Source organism: Lithobates pipiens, unplaced genomic scaffold, assembly GCF_037356315.1.
Source record: "Lithobates pipiens isolate NorthernLeopardFrog02 unplaced genomic scaffold, aLitPip1_a1.2 Scaffold_18, whole genome shotgun sequence".
Taxonomy (NCBI): domain Eukaryota; kingdom Metazoa; phylum Chordata; class Amphibia; order Anura; family Ranidae; genus Lithobates; species Lithobates pipiens.
The window spans coordinates 220099834-220114715 of NW_027507758.1; the positions used below are offsets into that span (position 1 = coordinate 220099834).

General features: G+C 46.8%; 1 protein-coding gene across 3 annotated transcripts in view; it reads right to left on the reverse strand.

The window, feature by feature from the left end:
* TAF5L (TATA-box binding protein associated factor 5 like) overlaps nt 1-13086 on the reverse strand; it is a 46202-nt gene extending 33116 nt beyond the window's left edge. Inside the window, exons 1-2 of one of the 3 annotated variants that reach the window (XM_077486579.1) lie at nt 12941-13086; nt 4161-4305 (exon numbers count right to left, since the gene is read on the reverse strand). In XM_077486579.1, coding sequence (XP_077342705.1) covers nt 4161-4302 — 142 coding nt within the window. In that variant the 5' untranslated portion in view covers nt 4303-4305; nt 12941-13086. Of the gene's footprint in view, nt 1-4160; nt 4306-12682; nt 12898-12940 lie in introns of those variants that run through there. The other 2 variants (XM_077486582.1, XM_077486580.1) reach the window with 2 other exon arrangements.
* Between the last annotated feature and the right edge of the window lie 1796 nt (nt 13087-14882).

The following is a 14882-nucleotide window of genomic DNA, read 5'->3' on the forward strand; positions in this document are numbered from 1 at the left end:
TGCCAACGCACCATTTCTTGCCTTCTTTACGATTTTTAAAACGGTTGTTGACCTGGGGGCCTTATTTGCCTCTTCAGTGGACCTGGAAAGGGTCTGGTCCAAACCTGCAATAAATAGAAGGGACCCTTTAAATGGTAGGCCACACAACCTTGTTCTTGATGTGTGGTCCCCATCCAAGGTCTTAACCCACATGACCCTTTTAGCCGAATTAAGGAGGGCTGCTGATTTTGCGGATGTACGTACAGTTTCAACTGCCACATCCACCACATAGGCAACCGCTTTTCCCATCACTTCCAAGGAAACAAAGAGCTGCATGGATTTGGAAATATGCGCTACATGGTCCATTAACTTATTTACCCATACATTCGCATTTCTGGCTACACAGGGCAATGCCAGTGCTGGGCCCAAGGCTGCATCCCAGGCTCTATGCAAAAGGGTCTTGGACTGGCGGTCCATCTGGTCCCGTATATTACCTGCATCCTCAAAAGAGAGGTCCGATTGCTTGGACACTTGTGCCAAGGATGCATCAAGCCTGAGTATTTTAAAAAACTTCTCTTTGAAAGGGCACCTGTGTTTCTAGGTTTAAAATTTTAGAAGTTTTCTCTCTAGCTCTTCCCACTCCCTCAAAATAATATCCTTGAGGGACTGGTGGATAGGCAAGACTTTGAACTGAGGTCTGATCAGACCTCAATATATCCTATCCTGGGCGGAAATCTGTGCCTCGGGCTCCTGAATCTCTTCAGAAATATATATTGCCCCCAGGAGACCCTCCATATCAAGTGCTGAAAATATATGCCTGCCTGGTCTGGAGTGTGCCTCTTCCTCCTCCTGGCTATTTTCTACATCCTCCCCCTCCTCAGGAAGGCTCTGATTGGAGTCCTCAACCCCCTCTTCCTCAGAATCCTGAGAGGCTGAGGTCTTTTGAGGCTCAGTGCGTGTACATCTACCACCCCTATGTGTAGAAGCGCTCTCCTGAGAGAATGAACCCTCTCTACTACGGTGGGACTCTTCCTGTCTAGTATTAAGGCTTGCTTGAAAGGCCTTGAGGGCAGACAACATTTCTATCTGTACTGAGAGAAAATCTCTCATGACCTGTGAGATCTCCTTTCCAGACAACTTGTAGAAAAATAGCTTGGTGTGTTCTGGTGCCAATTTTTTCATTGCAATAACCACACCTTAGACCAGGAAGGAGTCTTAGACTTAGGTCTACTGGCAAGACCTTGGGCAATAGCTTCTGCAAGAAAAAGAGCCCCATTTAGCCAACAATTGACCTTCACTGTAGCCCCCTGTGAGGGTAAGGGCTAGGGGACCCAACCCCTCCATTACCCCCGCCACCCAGGTAAACTCAGCCCCTGTGGTCTCTTGAACAGCTGGCAATACCGCCTCCTCTCGTTCCATTGTTGTGGTTTTCCCCTCTGGTGAGAGAGCTGTGGAAGCCTGCTCTCAGCCTTTAAGCTGTCTCGTCTGGATCCAAATTGTGAGATCCCCCTGCAGCGCAGCCCTGAATGCTGCGCCATTTTCTAATAGTCTCAGAAACCGGAAGTGCCGCGCTCTAGCGGTGCACGCGGCGTGACTCGCTTTCGGCGCCCAGGAGAAGGAAATCCTCCGCAAAATGGTGCAGGAAAATACACCAGCGCGCCGCCCGAGCCAGCACCAGCCTCTGATGAGAGGATCATTATCGCCTCCTGAAGGGGCCCAGGGCCATTGGTTGGCTGAGGGACAAAAGAAGGGGGACTCACCAGGCAGACCTCTGACCGACAACATCATGCAAACTGACTCCCAGTCAGGTAAGGAAGAGGAGGAGAAGGAACTATGGTCCCTGAAGTTCTGGGAACCTCCACCACTGTGCCCAGGTTCCTTCAGTTCTGGGGGTGGAGGGGAGATTATCTTCTCCTGCGCCCCCTGAGAAAAGAAAAAAAAAAGGGGGGGGGGGCGAAGGAGAACTGTTTCACTTTGGGGAAACACAATCAAAAAAACTGAGGAGCACAGGGAGGGGCGTTTTTTTTTTAACCTATCTTGATTGTGTTTCTGGTCAGATGGGATCAGTCATCTCTCGGGGTGCCATCCTGCAAGAAGACTTGGGAAACTTTGCTAGCCAGAACAGCCCAGAATTAGACCATAAAAGCAGGGTATTAGAAGCTACCACTGACAACCCTACATACCTCCACTTTATAACCCAAGAGCCTTTATTTGAGAACAGGTTCTCTTAAAATTAGCTTTTCTGAAAGTATTGCCTTATCTGTGATGAGTTTATAACATTTCACAATTTTTCCCCAAATATTTAGCCTATTCTATTCTAAAAAGATTTCAGCACCAAAAGGGAAAAGTACAACCTCAATTACCCAGTAACTCCTTTTCCAGGAATCCTGAAGGATGGACAGAAAATGGCTTCACCCACCTGCAGAAAACACAAGACTAGACTAAAGCGTTTCAAAGGGCTCCCCTGGAGCCAACTGTTTTTGGGAGAGGAAGGTTTTTCCATTCTTGCCTGATATAGGATTCTAACTGCTTAACAGTCCTGGGTCTTCTTTGTCGTAAATTTTGTTTCATTTGTTCTGGACTGCAGGCAGGCCAGTTAAGCACCTGGACTCTTCCACTATGAAGCTATGCTGTTCTCATAGATACAGTGCATGGTTTAGCATAGTCCTCCTGAAATATGCAAGGCCCTTTTTACAAATGTGCCCCCCATCCCTAGGTGCTGGCATCCATAGCGATTCTTACTTGTACCAAATACAATCAGAGGTGTTCCTCCTGATTTAAGGCCAAGACATGGCCTCTCTCATTGTGAGAGAGTTAGCATTCCTTGCCTGGACTGCTTGGTGCACAATATAGGACACATGTCAGAATGGGGTCACACTAGGGCCCAAGTATGACACAGTTGGGGCTGGGAAGAGAGAGGTCAGGAGCATTCACATGCTGTCTGCTACATGCGATAGATTCCATCACCCAAAATTAAGGAGAAGCCTGAGACCCCATTCACAATTTGCGTAGTGGGAACGCACTTTCCCGCTTGCGTGAGCAAATTTTTGTTTCTGCACGTTGCGCTGGTTCATTTGAGTGGGCTGCACTATGCGAGGCAAAACGCAGAAATGAATCTCACACACCTTTTCGGGTACTATGACAAATTGTATAGAGTTTAGGGTGCCATTAAGAAAGGGTGGTGCGTTTTGCCACACTTCTAAAAACACAGGCAGAAAAGTGCAATTCTGCCCACATTTTCAGAGCAGTGAATGGCGCCTTTAGGGGAAAAGACAAAAGATACTGTAAAAAAAACTTTTCTTTCTCAACACAAAACACATGACATAAGGCAGACTCCCAGACCTTTGTTCTGATGTGCAGAAGCTGCAGGTTTTGGGTCCACCGTAGGCAAAGCCTCAGTGTGCTATTCTGTGAGACTGGGTTGACAAGTTGGCCCTGATCCTGCCCAATGCTCCACTGTGAATTTCGGCACCAATGCCAGCTCTCTCTTCTCACAAGCACCGACTGGCTTGTGAGATCAGATCAGATTGGCCCCTGGATCCACAACCCACACCTTTTTTTGATGTCAAGGGTACTGCTGTGTCTTGATATCTGACTGAAGCGGACCCTGCTGTGATAAACTAGGAGTGCATGACTGGTGTATGCTACACAGGTTCTCAGCACTGAAGAACAACAGCACTTGCACCTCCAGCCACCACTACCACGAAAAGCCTCAAAGCCCGGGCTTCCCCGCCTCTGGCCTGCAAAGAAACTCAGACTCTCAAGCCCAAAACTGAGGAAAGCAGCTAGAGGGTACATGGGACGCATCAGGGACCAGATCTCAGAGAGAACGAAGTTAGAAGGGGTAACTAATGGTAAAAAAGGGTGTAGTTCTCATTTTACCAAACAAACACCCTTCCCTGGTTCCCCACCTCTCAGCCACAGTACCATTTGGTCTGCCACAGCACACCTAACTTAGCAAGGTAAGGGGAGAAATAAACCAAAAACAGGACATTGAGTGTGAAGGTAAATAAGAAACACAACATCTAAGGTTGCTGGCTCCTGTGAGCCCTTTTAAAAACTCTAGTCTTGCGTTTCCTGCAGGTGGGCAGAGCCATCTTCAGCTAACCGTCCTAGAGAATGATTTGAGAAATAAACACCCATCAAGTTTTTGGTGGCATTGCAACAAATGATCAGCTTACCAGTTAGATTAGCTGCCATCTCTTCTGCAGTCTGACAAAGCCGCAGCCCTTGTTTTAAGGATCCTTCTATATCTATGTAGTGACGGCGTTTGAGATAACAAGTTACTGCCAACTGAATCTGCTCTGCGCGTACTCGCTTCATGGTCTAAAACAAAAATTTATAAAATGTTAGAGCATTCAAAAGACACTTTAAAAGCAAAAGTTTAACTAAAACTGCAAATTTGGCACAATGGATGTAGCTTACAGTTATGTAGCCCTTGTCCTGATTCTCGTGCTTTTTATCACAATCGTCTTCTTTCCTGCACCCAATCCTTCGATGCAGTGGGATTTAATGCTGCTAAAGGGTCGTCAGGAGTTCTCAACTATATTACTACTGCTGGTGCAAACTAGCTTTTCATTAAAAACAAAAATTAACCCAATCCATGACAGTAACATCAAATGGTCCCTGCAAGTAATTGTATTCAGCACACCAAAAAATAAAGACAGACTGGCTTAAACATTCCACAAGAAACAATTGTAGGGCTGCCATCTCTACTACAATTGCAGTATTAAATCAAAGAAGGCAGAGTACAAAATGATTCACAACTTCAGATATTACATTTTTTTTTAACATCCAACACTATAGAAAAGCTGAGTTAGACTTAGGGTCCTTTCACACGGGGTGGATCAGTGCTGATCCGCCCCGTGGATATCCGTTTGCTCAGCGGGGATCACTCAGTCGATCCCCGCTGAGCAGGGAGATGACAGGTCCGTCTCTGCACGCTGCGCAGGGACGGACCTGTCACAGCGCCGCTCTCCCCTATGGGAGATCGGATGACTACGGACCGCAGTGTCCGTCGTCACCCAATCCGATGACGGATGGAAAAATAGCTTTTTCCTCCGTCACACTTTTTTGGTTCGGAGCGGGTCGGATGTCAGCGGACATGTCACCGCTGACATCCGACGCTCCATAGAGCTCTATGGAGCATCCGTTCAGGTCCGCCTCAAAAAACTGACAGACGGGCCTGAACGGATCGTCAGTGTGAAAGGGGCCTTACCGGTAACTCCTTTTCTGAGAGTCTTCCAGGACAGCCCATGAGACCTAGGGCTCCTCCTACCAGGGCAAGAAACACGTTACCCCCACCAGATAAAAGGGCAGTCCTCCAGGCCCCATGTCAGTCGTCTCAAGAACCGTAGGATGTCCCTGCAAAACATATGAATATGCATAATACACATAACCTCAGACAAAACCAGGTGGGAATCCGGCTTTCTTGGAAGACTCTCAGAAAAGGAGTTACCGGTAAGTCTAACTCAGCTTTTCTCTAAGAGTCTTCCAGGACAGCCCATGAGATGATGAGCAAGAACTCACCAGTCTAGGGAGGGACAACTGCCTGAAGGACTTTACGACCAAATGTCTACTCCTGAGCAGATAGGAGATAATGTTTAATGAAGGTCGAATAACTGGACCATGTGGCAGCCCTGCAAATTTTTTCCGGTGAGGCACCAGCCCTCTCAGCCCAAGACGCAGACAAGGCTCTTGTTCAGTGCACAGTAACAAAAAAAGGGGAGGAACTTCCCTAATTTTGTAAGTTTTAGAGCCTGCTTTATCCATGCACTTTTCCCCTTGTGTGCACCTGAAAAAAAAAAAATAAAGAGAGAAGAGGACAAGGCATCAGTTTTTCTAAAAGTCTTGGTGACCTCAAGTTAGATGAGGAGAATCCCTTTCACGCCAAAAAAATAAACTCTCTTTCTTACAAAAGGTTGGCAGAACAATGTCCCGAGATGTGTGGAATGTACTGGCCACCTTAGGCAAAAAAACCTAGATCAGTTCTCAAAAGAACTCGATCCTCAAAAATCGTAAGGAAGGGTGCCCTTACTAATAGGGCCTGTAACTCACTGTATGAGCTGAGGTAATTGCTACAAGAAAAATAGTTTTCAATGTAAGTAACTTAAACAGAAATATCCTCTATGGGCCCAAAAGGAAATTCTACCAGAGTCTGAAGCACCAGGGACAGGTCCCAGGTTGGACAACTAACCATAACTGGCCTGGCCCTAGAAATTGATTTGACAAATTTAGCTATATAGTGGGATTTTCCAGGAGAGAAAACTGGGAGGAAAACACTGATAGCTGCCGCCTGTACCTTTAAGGTACTAACTGAAAGACCTTTGTCAACACCCTTTTGAAAAAAATCCAAGATTTAAGGAACGTTAATCTTTGATTTTCAGATAACCATGAGTTTGAATTTTTTCCAAACCTTGGAATATATGGCTCTAGTGACTGGGTTTTCTGCAATTTACCAGCGTCTTGACAACTCTGTCGGAGAACCGCTGGGTACTTAGTATCTTTTCTTCAGATACCAAGCCATCGAGTTTAAGGAAACAACATGTGGGTGTGACACTGGACCCTGCGATAGTAAGTCTTCTCTCTTCAGAAGCCTCACTGGAGGCTCCGAGACCAGAGTTTGTAGCAGGGAAAACCATGACCTCTTGGGCCAGAGAGGGGCAATTAGGATAAGCTCTGTCTTCTAGAAGAAACTTCCGGAGGACTTCCGGAATAAGTCTGATCAGCGGGAAGGCGTAACAGAGGCAGAATGGCCACAGATTCGCTAGAGCATCGATCCCCAATGATCGGTCTGTTGGGTTCAGAGAAAAGAACTTCTCTGTCTTGTGATTGTTCCGATTTGCGAACGGGTCCGCTTTGGGACATCCCCATCTGTCGGTGAGATCCACAAAGACTTCAGGATGAATGGGACAATTGTCCCGATCTACCCGGTAGCGGCTGAGATAATCTGCTAGTTTCTGTCCCCTTCAGGTGCACTGCTAAAATTGAGGCTAGATTCCCTTCTGCCCATGATAAAATCTCCTGGGCAATACATCGAAGTATCCGACTCCTCTTACCTCCCTGTTTGTTGAGGTACGCAACCGCCACAAACTTGTCTGATAGTATCTGGAGAATGTGACCCCTCATTTCTGTCTGAAATGCCTGCAGGGCTCTCTGAACCGCTAGAAGCTCTCTCTGATTCGAAGTTCTTGCTTCCCTCGAGGACCATTCTCCCTGTGCCAATGTGTTGCTGAGGTGGGCTACCCATCCCCAGGAACTCAAATCCGTATCGATCCTCTGGGATATAGGAATGGACCATGGTAGACCTTGTTGGGTGCAAGCTTGTTCTGCACCACCACAAGCTTCTTTGTGCCCTGGCAGGTAACAAGACCCTTGATTCCAGGGAACAGCTGCAATGGGCGTTGATGAAATCTTGCACATGACACTGCAGGAAACCCAGAGGTCATCAGACCCACTGCTCTTGAAACCTCACTCAGAGAGACCGACTGATTGGTCTGTAAGGCTGACATTGTTTGCATAATTTTTGAGACCTTCTCCAAAACTTTGGTCTACTGAGCAAAAGCCGTACCCCAGATATGTCACTTTCTGGGCCGGAATTAAGGAAGACTTCTCTTTGTTTATTAACCAGCCTAGGGAATGAAGGAAATCTTGTATAGTCTGGAGATCCACCAATAACTTCTGCCATGACTCTGCCACCACTAAGAGATCGTCCAGGTAATGGATAATTGTCATCACCTTTTACCTTAGTGGAGACAGCCCCTCCCCCAACACTTTTGTAAAAATGCTTGAAATTGAAAGTGACGGATCTCTGTTCCCATCTTGAATGCTAGTCTCAAGAATCTTTGGAAGACTGGATGGATAGGGATGTGCAGATTAGCATCCCTCAAATCCAAAGTGGCCATGAAGCAGTTTTGGTAAATCAGGTTTTTGATTGTGAACAACGTCTCCATACGAAAGTGCTTGTATCTGATTAAATGGTTTTCGAGACCGAAGGTTCAGAATAAGCCAATACTTTCCCGAAGGCTTTCTGATGACAAATATATGGGAATACAAGCCCTTGCTCTGATCTGACTGGGGGGACATGGATCAGGACTTTTTGATCCAACAAGTCTCCAATTTGGAGACCCAGGGCCCTCGCCTTTTCCCGATCTTGGGGATGGAATTGACCAAAAATTGCTATGGTGGTTGGCAATAGAATTCCAGCCTGTATCCATTAGTCACTAGGCCCAGGATGAATGGGCTTGAGGTGACTGCTGCCCACTGTGGGAGAAAAGCCCTCAATCTTCCTCCCACTGGGAGACACAAGTCACTGTGGTTTGGTGGGTTGTTGAGGAGGGTTAAACAAGACACTCCCTCTACCTCTGCCCTGTCCAATGTTTTTTGGGCCGATTGTCCTTTTCTCTAGGACCTTGCTGCCTACTTTGGCCACGTAAAAAAACAAAAAAAAACACACAGCTGAATCCCAGGCTCTGGAGAAGGATAATCCCTCTTTTGTCCATCGGGGTCCCTAAGTGTGCCCATATCGTGAAAGGCTAGGTCTGAGTTTTTTCTAAACCTTTGAAAAGAGGTGCGCCTAACTTAGGATTTTTGTTCCACGGCTGCGCTGTGTCCTCAAATTGAAACCTCCTTTTTAGGTTACCAGAAAAGAAAGGTTTTTCTCTCTGGATTTCCCCCACTCCAGTTTGATAGTATCAAGAAGGGAACTATGCACTGGAAAAAAAAAAAAAAAACACCCTCTAGACTTTTTCTTATGCAAACCTTTGTACATAAGATCGTGTTTAGACAATTTTACCGCCTCCTATTCCAACTCAAGTGTTGTATAGATAGCCTTTAATAAGTCATCAACATCTTCTAAAGAGAACTTAAACGTTGAGCCCCTAGTGCAGTGACGGCAAACCTTGGCACCCCAGATATTTTGGAACTACATTTTCCATGATGCTCATGCACTCTGCAGTGTAGTTGAGCATCCTGGGAAATGTAGTTCCAAAACTTCTGGGGTGCCAAGGTTCGGCATCACTGCACTAGGGGATTCACTATCCCTGGGCCCTGATTCTTCCAGAGAAGAACAGGTAGATCTGGCTTCATCCTCAGAGCCTTCATTATCCGCAATCTGCTGTGAAGCACTACTGTCTGAAGCCCTAATTGGAGACGGACTCTCTGCGGGAGCCTTAAGCTGGTCACTTAGAGTTTTAAATGAGCTAAAGGTAGACACAAGCTCATCTCTAACAGAAGTCAGCATTTTCTGACAGGAGGCTACCGGGTCATCCTTTACTAGGCCTTCTATACAGGTGTGGAAAACTGCTTTGCTCCATGCGCTCAATTTGCTTATGCAAACCACACATTTCCTTTTTGGCGACTGCGCATGGGCCTTGTCCTGGGTCTTAGTCTGCAAGACAAAATAAATTACCCATAATGTAATCTTAAGCCACCCATCACTCAGTAACACCTCGTGCAGGAGGGATGAAAATATGTCCCCTTACACCCAATTCTACAGAAGGGGGGGGGGCACTCACAGGGATAGCAAGAGGGTGACAAAACACTCCAGGCTTTCCTGTGAGGTGCTGGTGCTTGGGACTGAATCCAATGCCTGTGCAGGTACTGCAGAAGGATCCATCCTGCCCCTCTGGTATTCCACAGCCTCTGCTGCTTCTTCACCAACAGCCAGCGCCCCCTGATCGTGACCGTTTATGGAGACCGGAACCCGCGTCTCTGGCATCCGATGATGATGTCATATGCCTCGGAAGGGACCCTCGCTGGATACTTCCTTTGGGCCAGCTTGGAGCGCAGTAGCTCTGCCCCCCTCGAGCACCATGGCTTCCTCTTTCCCCTGCACGTACAAGCAACGCTGTCAGCAGGGAAAAAATACCACTGTGCTGCTATGCAACCCACGCTATGGGGCCCGACATCACCTTGGTCTTGGCCCTGTCCAGGCACTGGGAACAGGGAACAGCAGTACAAACCAGCATCCCCAGAGGAGATTCTGCTTCTGGCAGAGGAGAAAGGTCAGTGATACACCCCAAACAGCCATTAGAGCCCCTGCTCATGAGACCTAGGGTTCCAGGAACATGTTACCCTCCATCCGGAGGAAACACTAATAACTGGACATGGGGCCTGGAGGACCGCCCTTTTATCTGGTGGGGGGTAACGTGTTTCCTGTCCTGGTGGGAGGAGCCTTAGGTCTTATGGGCTGTCCTGGAAGATGCTTAGAGAAATTTGCTTTCAGTTTTAAAGTAGAATTACAGCTAAAGCCTAACTTGTCTTAAAACTGTCCCCTCCCTGTCTTAACACCTATACTAACCAACCTATGTAAATAAGATGTATATATTTACCAGTTAACAGCCTACTCCGGTCACATGATCTCCCCTGTGTCAGCCAGTGGCGAGGGTAAAGTGCCTGACAACGGCTGGTAAAGCCAGGAGTGATAATATCACCTTCCATGGTGCAGCCGTCCTTGGCACTCTCCCCATACCAGAGTGGGCTTAAAATAGGCAAGTATATGCATCTCTCTCTTACGCAGTCTAGTAAGTATTGGTTAGGAGCATTTTTAAGACTAGTTAGGCTACATTCACACTGACAATTAAAGCTGATGCAAACTGTAGCAGTAGAAATTTTGTTTACAGCTGTGATTGAGAGCAGATAGGTGCAGCCATCAGCCCTGTTCACTATTTGCAGCTTTCTGCACAGCCAGCGATTACCTGCAGCTACAATATGCACCAACCTTCATCAGTATAAATGCAGCCTTAGGCTTTAGCTGGAATTTTACTTTAAAGTGGTTGTAAACCTCAGACATGAAATATGAACAAAGCATATCCCTCTATAGTGTGTACTTGTCTCAATTAAAAGCACTAAGTGTCATCTCTGTCTGTTGCTTCATTCCTTTATCAGTATGAGTCACTTCTGACAAGTTTTCCTGACACCAACAGAAAAAAGGTGACGGGAAAGATCTCCAACTGATTGGTCTGTTTCTGTGTAAAAGGGGGGGGGGGGGGGGTGTCCCTTCCCTCCAGTGAGCGCTCATACTCCACCAGTGTGAAAGGGGCCTAATGCCGCATACACACGGCTGGAATTTCCAATGGAAACAGTCCGATGTGAGCTTTTCATCTGATTTTCCGACCGCAAATTTTTCAGAGAGAAACCCCATCAGATTTTTCGATCGTGTGTATGCAATTCCAACACGCAAAATTCCGACACATGCTCGGAAACAATTCGAAGCATGTTGTATGTCACGGTGTTATTAACCATTGGAATTTGGTGTGACCATGTGTGTAGGCAAGACAGTTTGAGTGAAATTCCGTTGGAATTTCCGACAAGAAAACCATCAGAGCTTTTTACGACAAGAATTACGATTGGGTGTACGTGGAATTAGGGTTTATAACCACTTGGGATGTACTAATCTTCATATTGGGATGATTAGATTATTGGCTGCAATACTCAGAACGCTCACTAGATGTCAGTGTATGTTATAAACACACATATACATAAATTAATGATCCTGTTTCTCAAATTATATTATTTCCTGCAGTGCTTGATACAATGTTGCAAGAAGCAGTTGCTAATGTTTAAAGTAGAGTTCCGCCCAAAAATTTAACTTCTGCTTTTCCGTTCCCCATCCCCCCGGTGTCACATTTGGCACCTTTCGGGGGGGGGGGGGGGGGGGAGACAGATACCTGTCTAATACAGGTATTTTGCTCCCACTTCCGGGCATAGATATCCAATCGGGGATCTACACCACTTCATCCCCCCCTCCTGTATTCTGGGATAAACACGGGTGCCAAAAAACAGCAGGGACCAGTAGGATACGCAGCGCGAGTCATGCATGCGCAGTAGGGAACCAGGAAGGCTTCACTTCCCGATTCCCTTACCGAGGATCGGCTTCTGGTGCCGACATCACAGGCACCCTGGGCAGGTAAGTGTCCATATTTAAAAAAAAGTTAGCAGCTGCAAATACTGGACTAAAAAAAGGAACTCCACTTTAAAGAGGAAGTAAACCCTGATGAGTTTTACTTCCTCTTTTATTCCCTGCAAATAGTAGTCCATTATGTGTCACTTACCTGACACAGGAGCCAGCGATGTCACCTGTAGTCCAGCGCATCCATCTTCTTGGTGGGTCTCGCTGCTCCGCCGCTGTCATTCGACGAAGCCACGATGACGTCACTCCCGTGCATACACGCGGCTTATTCGCCGTTGACGGTGCTGCGCTCAGTGCGCCTGCGCGACGTAGACAGCGGTGCCTGTCTTTCGGCAACTATCTCCTAAACCGTGTAGGGTAGAATTTATATTTTTTTCATGGGGATTTTGGGAGGAATAGCATGATAACACCTAACAATGAACATATCTGACCTATTTCTGATAATAATATGCATATATATATTTTTTTCTACATGGGGATTATGGGCGGAATATTACAGTTATACATAGGAACATATTTAACCTATTTCTGATAATATGCATATCGTTCTTTTTCCACACCTACATCTAGTAAGAGTTCTGAGTATTGTAGCCAGTAATCCAATCATCCCAATATGCAGTTTAGTACGTCCCCAAGCACTTTAAGCAAAGCTCTCCAGTAACATGACCCTGTCCATTACAAACATGAAACAAAAAGAACACAAATTTCCTGTACAATCGGTCACGTCACAGACTACATAGCAGAGCCCCCATGTGAGGCGCCCATCCATCCAGCTCAATGATGCTGTGTTACCAAGGAAGGGGATCCTTCTTCATAAATACAGCCTAGTAAAGCCACAGCTCCACCATTTCCACAGTACGGTCACCGTGTGACTGATAACAGCCCTCGCGGTTGTCTTTCCAATGAGCAAGGGTGTACTCCGTCTTTGGTCGCCCTTCTCCAACGGCTTACTCTCATGGAAATCAATCACCGCCGTAGACGAGCATTGAACGTAGGACGGAAGTGACGTGTTTGTAAACAGTCTCATGGCATTTCCGCTGATCGGCTCACCTGTCATTCGGTCTGCGCAACAGCAGGTGCTGTTTTACGTTACAGAACACCGGGAAAATGTAGAGAAGATCGTGCTGAGCGCTGACAAGGAATCATGGGAAGGCGGAAGTGACGTCGTAGGCATGCGTCTTCGCTCCGATTAGCTGTGTGGAGTGGGCGGGGTGTAGAACTGGAATGACAGATATGACGCACTTTGACAGTCGTACGGGATGAATGGAAGGTGGCAGGGGGGTGGGGTAGTAGTAGTAATGGGATTATCGACGACGCGGAACATAGAATGTAAACAACCATTAGCTGGTTCATATTAGTGATGGGAAGTCCGGCTCTTTTACGTGAATCGGTTCATTTCGAACTACTCACTGAAATGAACCGATTCAATGAATTGATTCTTCGGTTCACTTGCTGAGTCTACTGACAAGCAAGTGAACCGAAGCTCTGACTCAACCTTCTTAAAGCGAGAGTCCGCCGGGAGTTCCGCTGTTTTTTTTTTTTTAAAAGCCAGCAGCTACAAATACTGCAGCTGCTGACTTTTAAAATATGGACACTTACCCGCCCAGCGCGCCCGCGATGTCGGCACCCAAAGCCGATCTCTCGATCATCTCTCGGGTGCTGCCGCCGCCATCTTGGGTATGGGAATCAGCCTTTCGACTTCATTTCCCGGTTCCCTACTGCGCATGCGCGAGCCGCGCTGCGCAATAAGGATGGACCCGCTGCCTCTGGGATCTGTGTGTTTCCCAGCAGGCAGCGGGGGACTTTCGGAAAGGGGTGTAGATCCTTTCCGCAGAGAACTATCCCGGAAGTGGGTGCAGATACCTGTACTGTACAGGTACCTGCACCCCCCCTCCCCCCTGAAAGGTGCCAATTGTGGCGCCGGAGGGGGGGAGGATTCCAATGAGCGGAAGGTCCACTTTAGGGTGGACCTCCGCTTTAAATGATTAGAATCAAAAGAATGATTCTTCTCAGAAAGCTGGCAGGTCCTGGGGAGGTTTACTTGCATTTAGTTCCTTGCTACAAGCACAATCCTATTATTCTGTCAGACCACAATTTGTCAGATCAGCCAGCGTCATCAATTTTGGTGACACACATAAAGCTGTGAAAATGAAAAGCGGATTTTTGTGCATGTGATGGGCCAACTACACAGTTAACATTGATAGACATCAGATTTTTCCATTCCCTTTACAGTGCATGCACAGGAAAAATGATTGTATTTTACTTCCGCGTGCAGGCGAAGTATCCACGGTAGTAAAATCCAATCGTTAGGCTCCTTTCACACTTGTGCGACTTGAAAGTCATGCAATTTTTGCCACGATTTTTACCGTGACTTTGATGCTATTTTGATGTGACTTGAAGGAATACTTATGTAATCTTGAGGTCTCTGCCTCAAGTCGCATCAAAATCGGACCAAAGTAGTGCAGTAACTACTAGAGGTCGACCGATATGGGTTTTTCTCTGGCCGATACCGATGCCGATATTTAGAAATCATGGCGGCCGATAGCCGATATATGATGCCGATTTTTTTGGGCCGATATGTTAGGCCGATTTTATTTTATTTATTTATTTTTTTCCTTTTTTATTATTATTATTTTTTTAATCCCCCTTGATCTTTCCCACTGGGGCATTTTTCAGGCGCCTTTGGGCTAAAAATAGCGCCTGTAAAGTGCCTGCAAAATGGCTCCCCTGCAGTCTGTGTGAAAGACAGAGTGCTTTCACACTGAGGTGGTGTGCTGGCAGGATCTTAAAAAAAAAGTCCTGCAAGCAGCACGTTTGGAGTGGTGTATACCGCTCCTCCACCACTCCTGCCCATTGATATGAATGGGCACCACTGCCGAAGCGCATGCAATGCGATTTGGCAGCAGTGCTTCATGGGCGCATTTACCTCTTCCTTGGCCGCTAGCTGGGTTATATGTGCCCCACTAGCAGCCAAATAGCACCGCTAAAACGA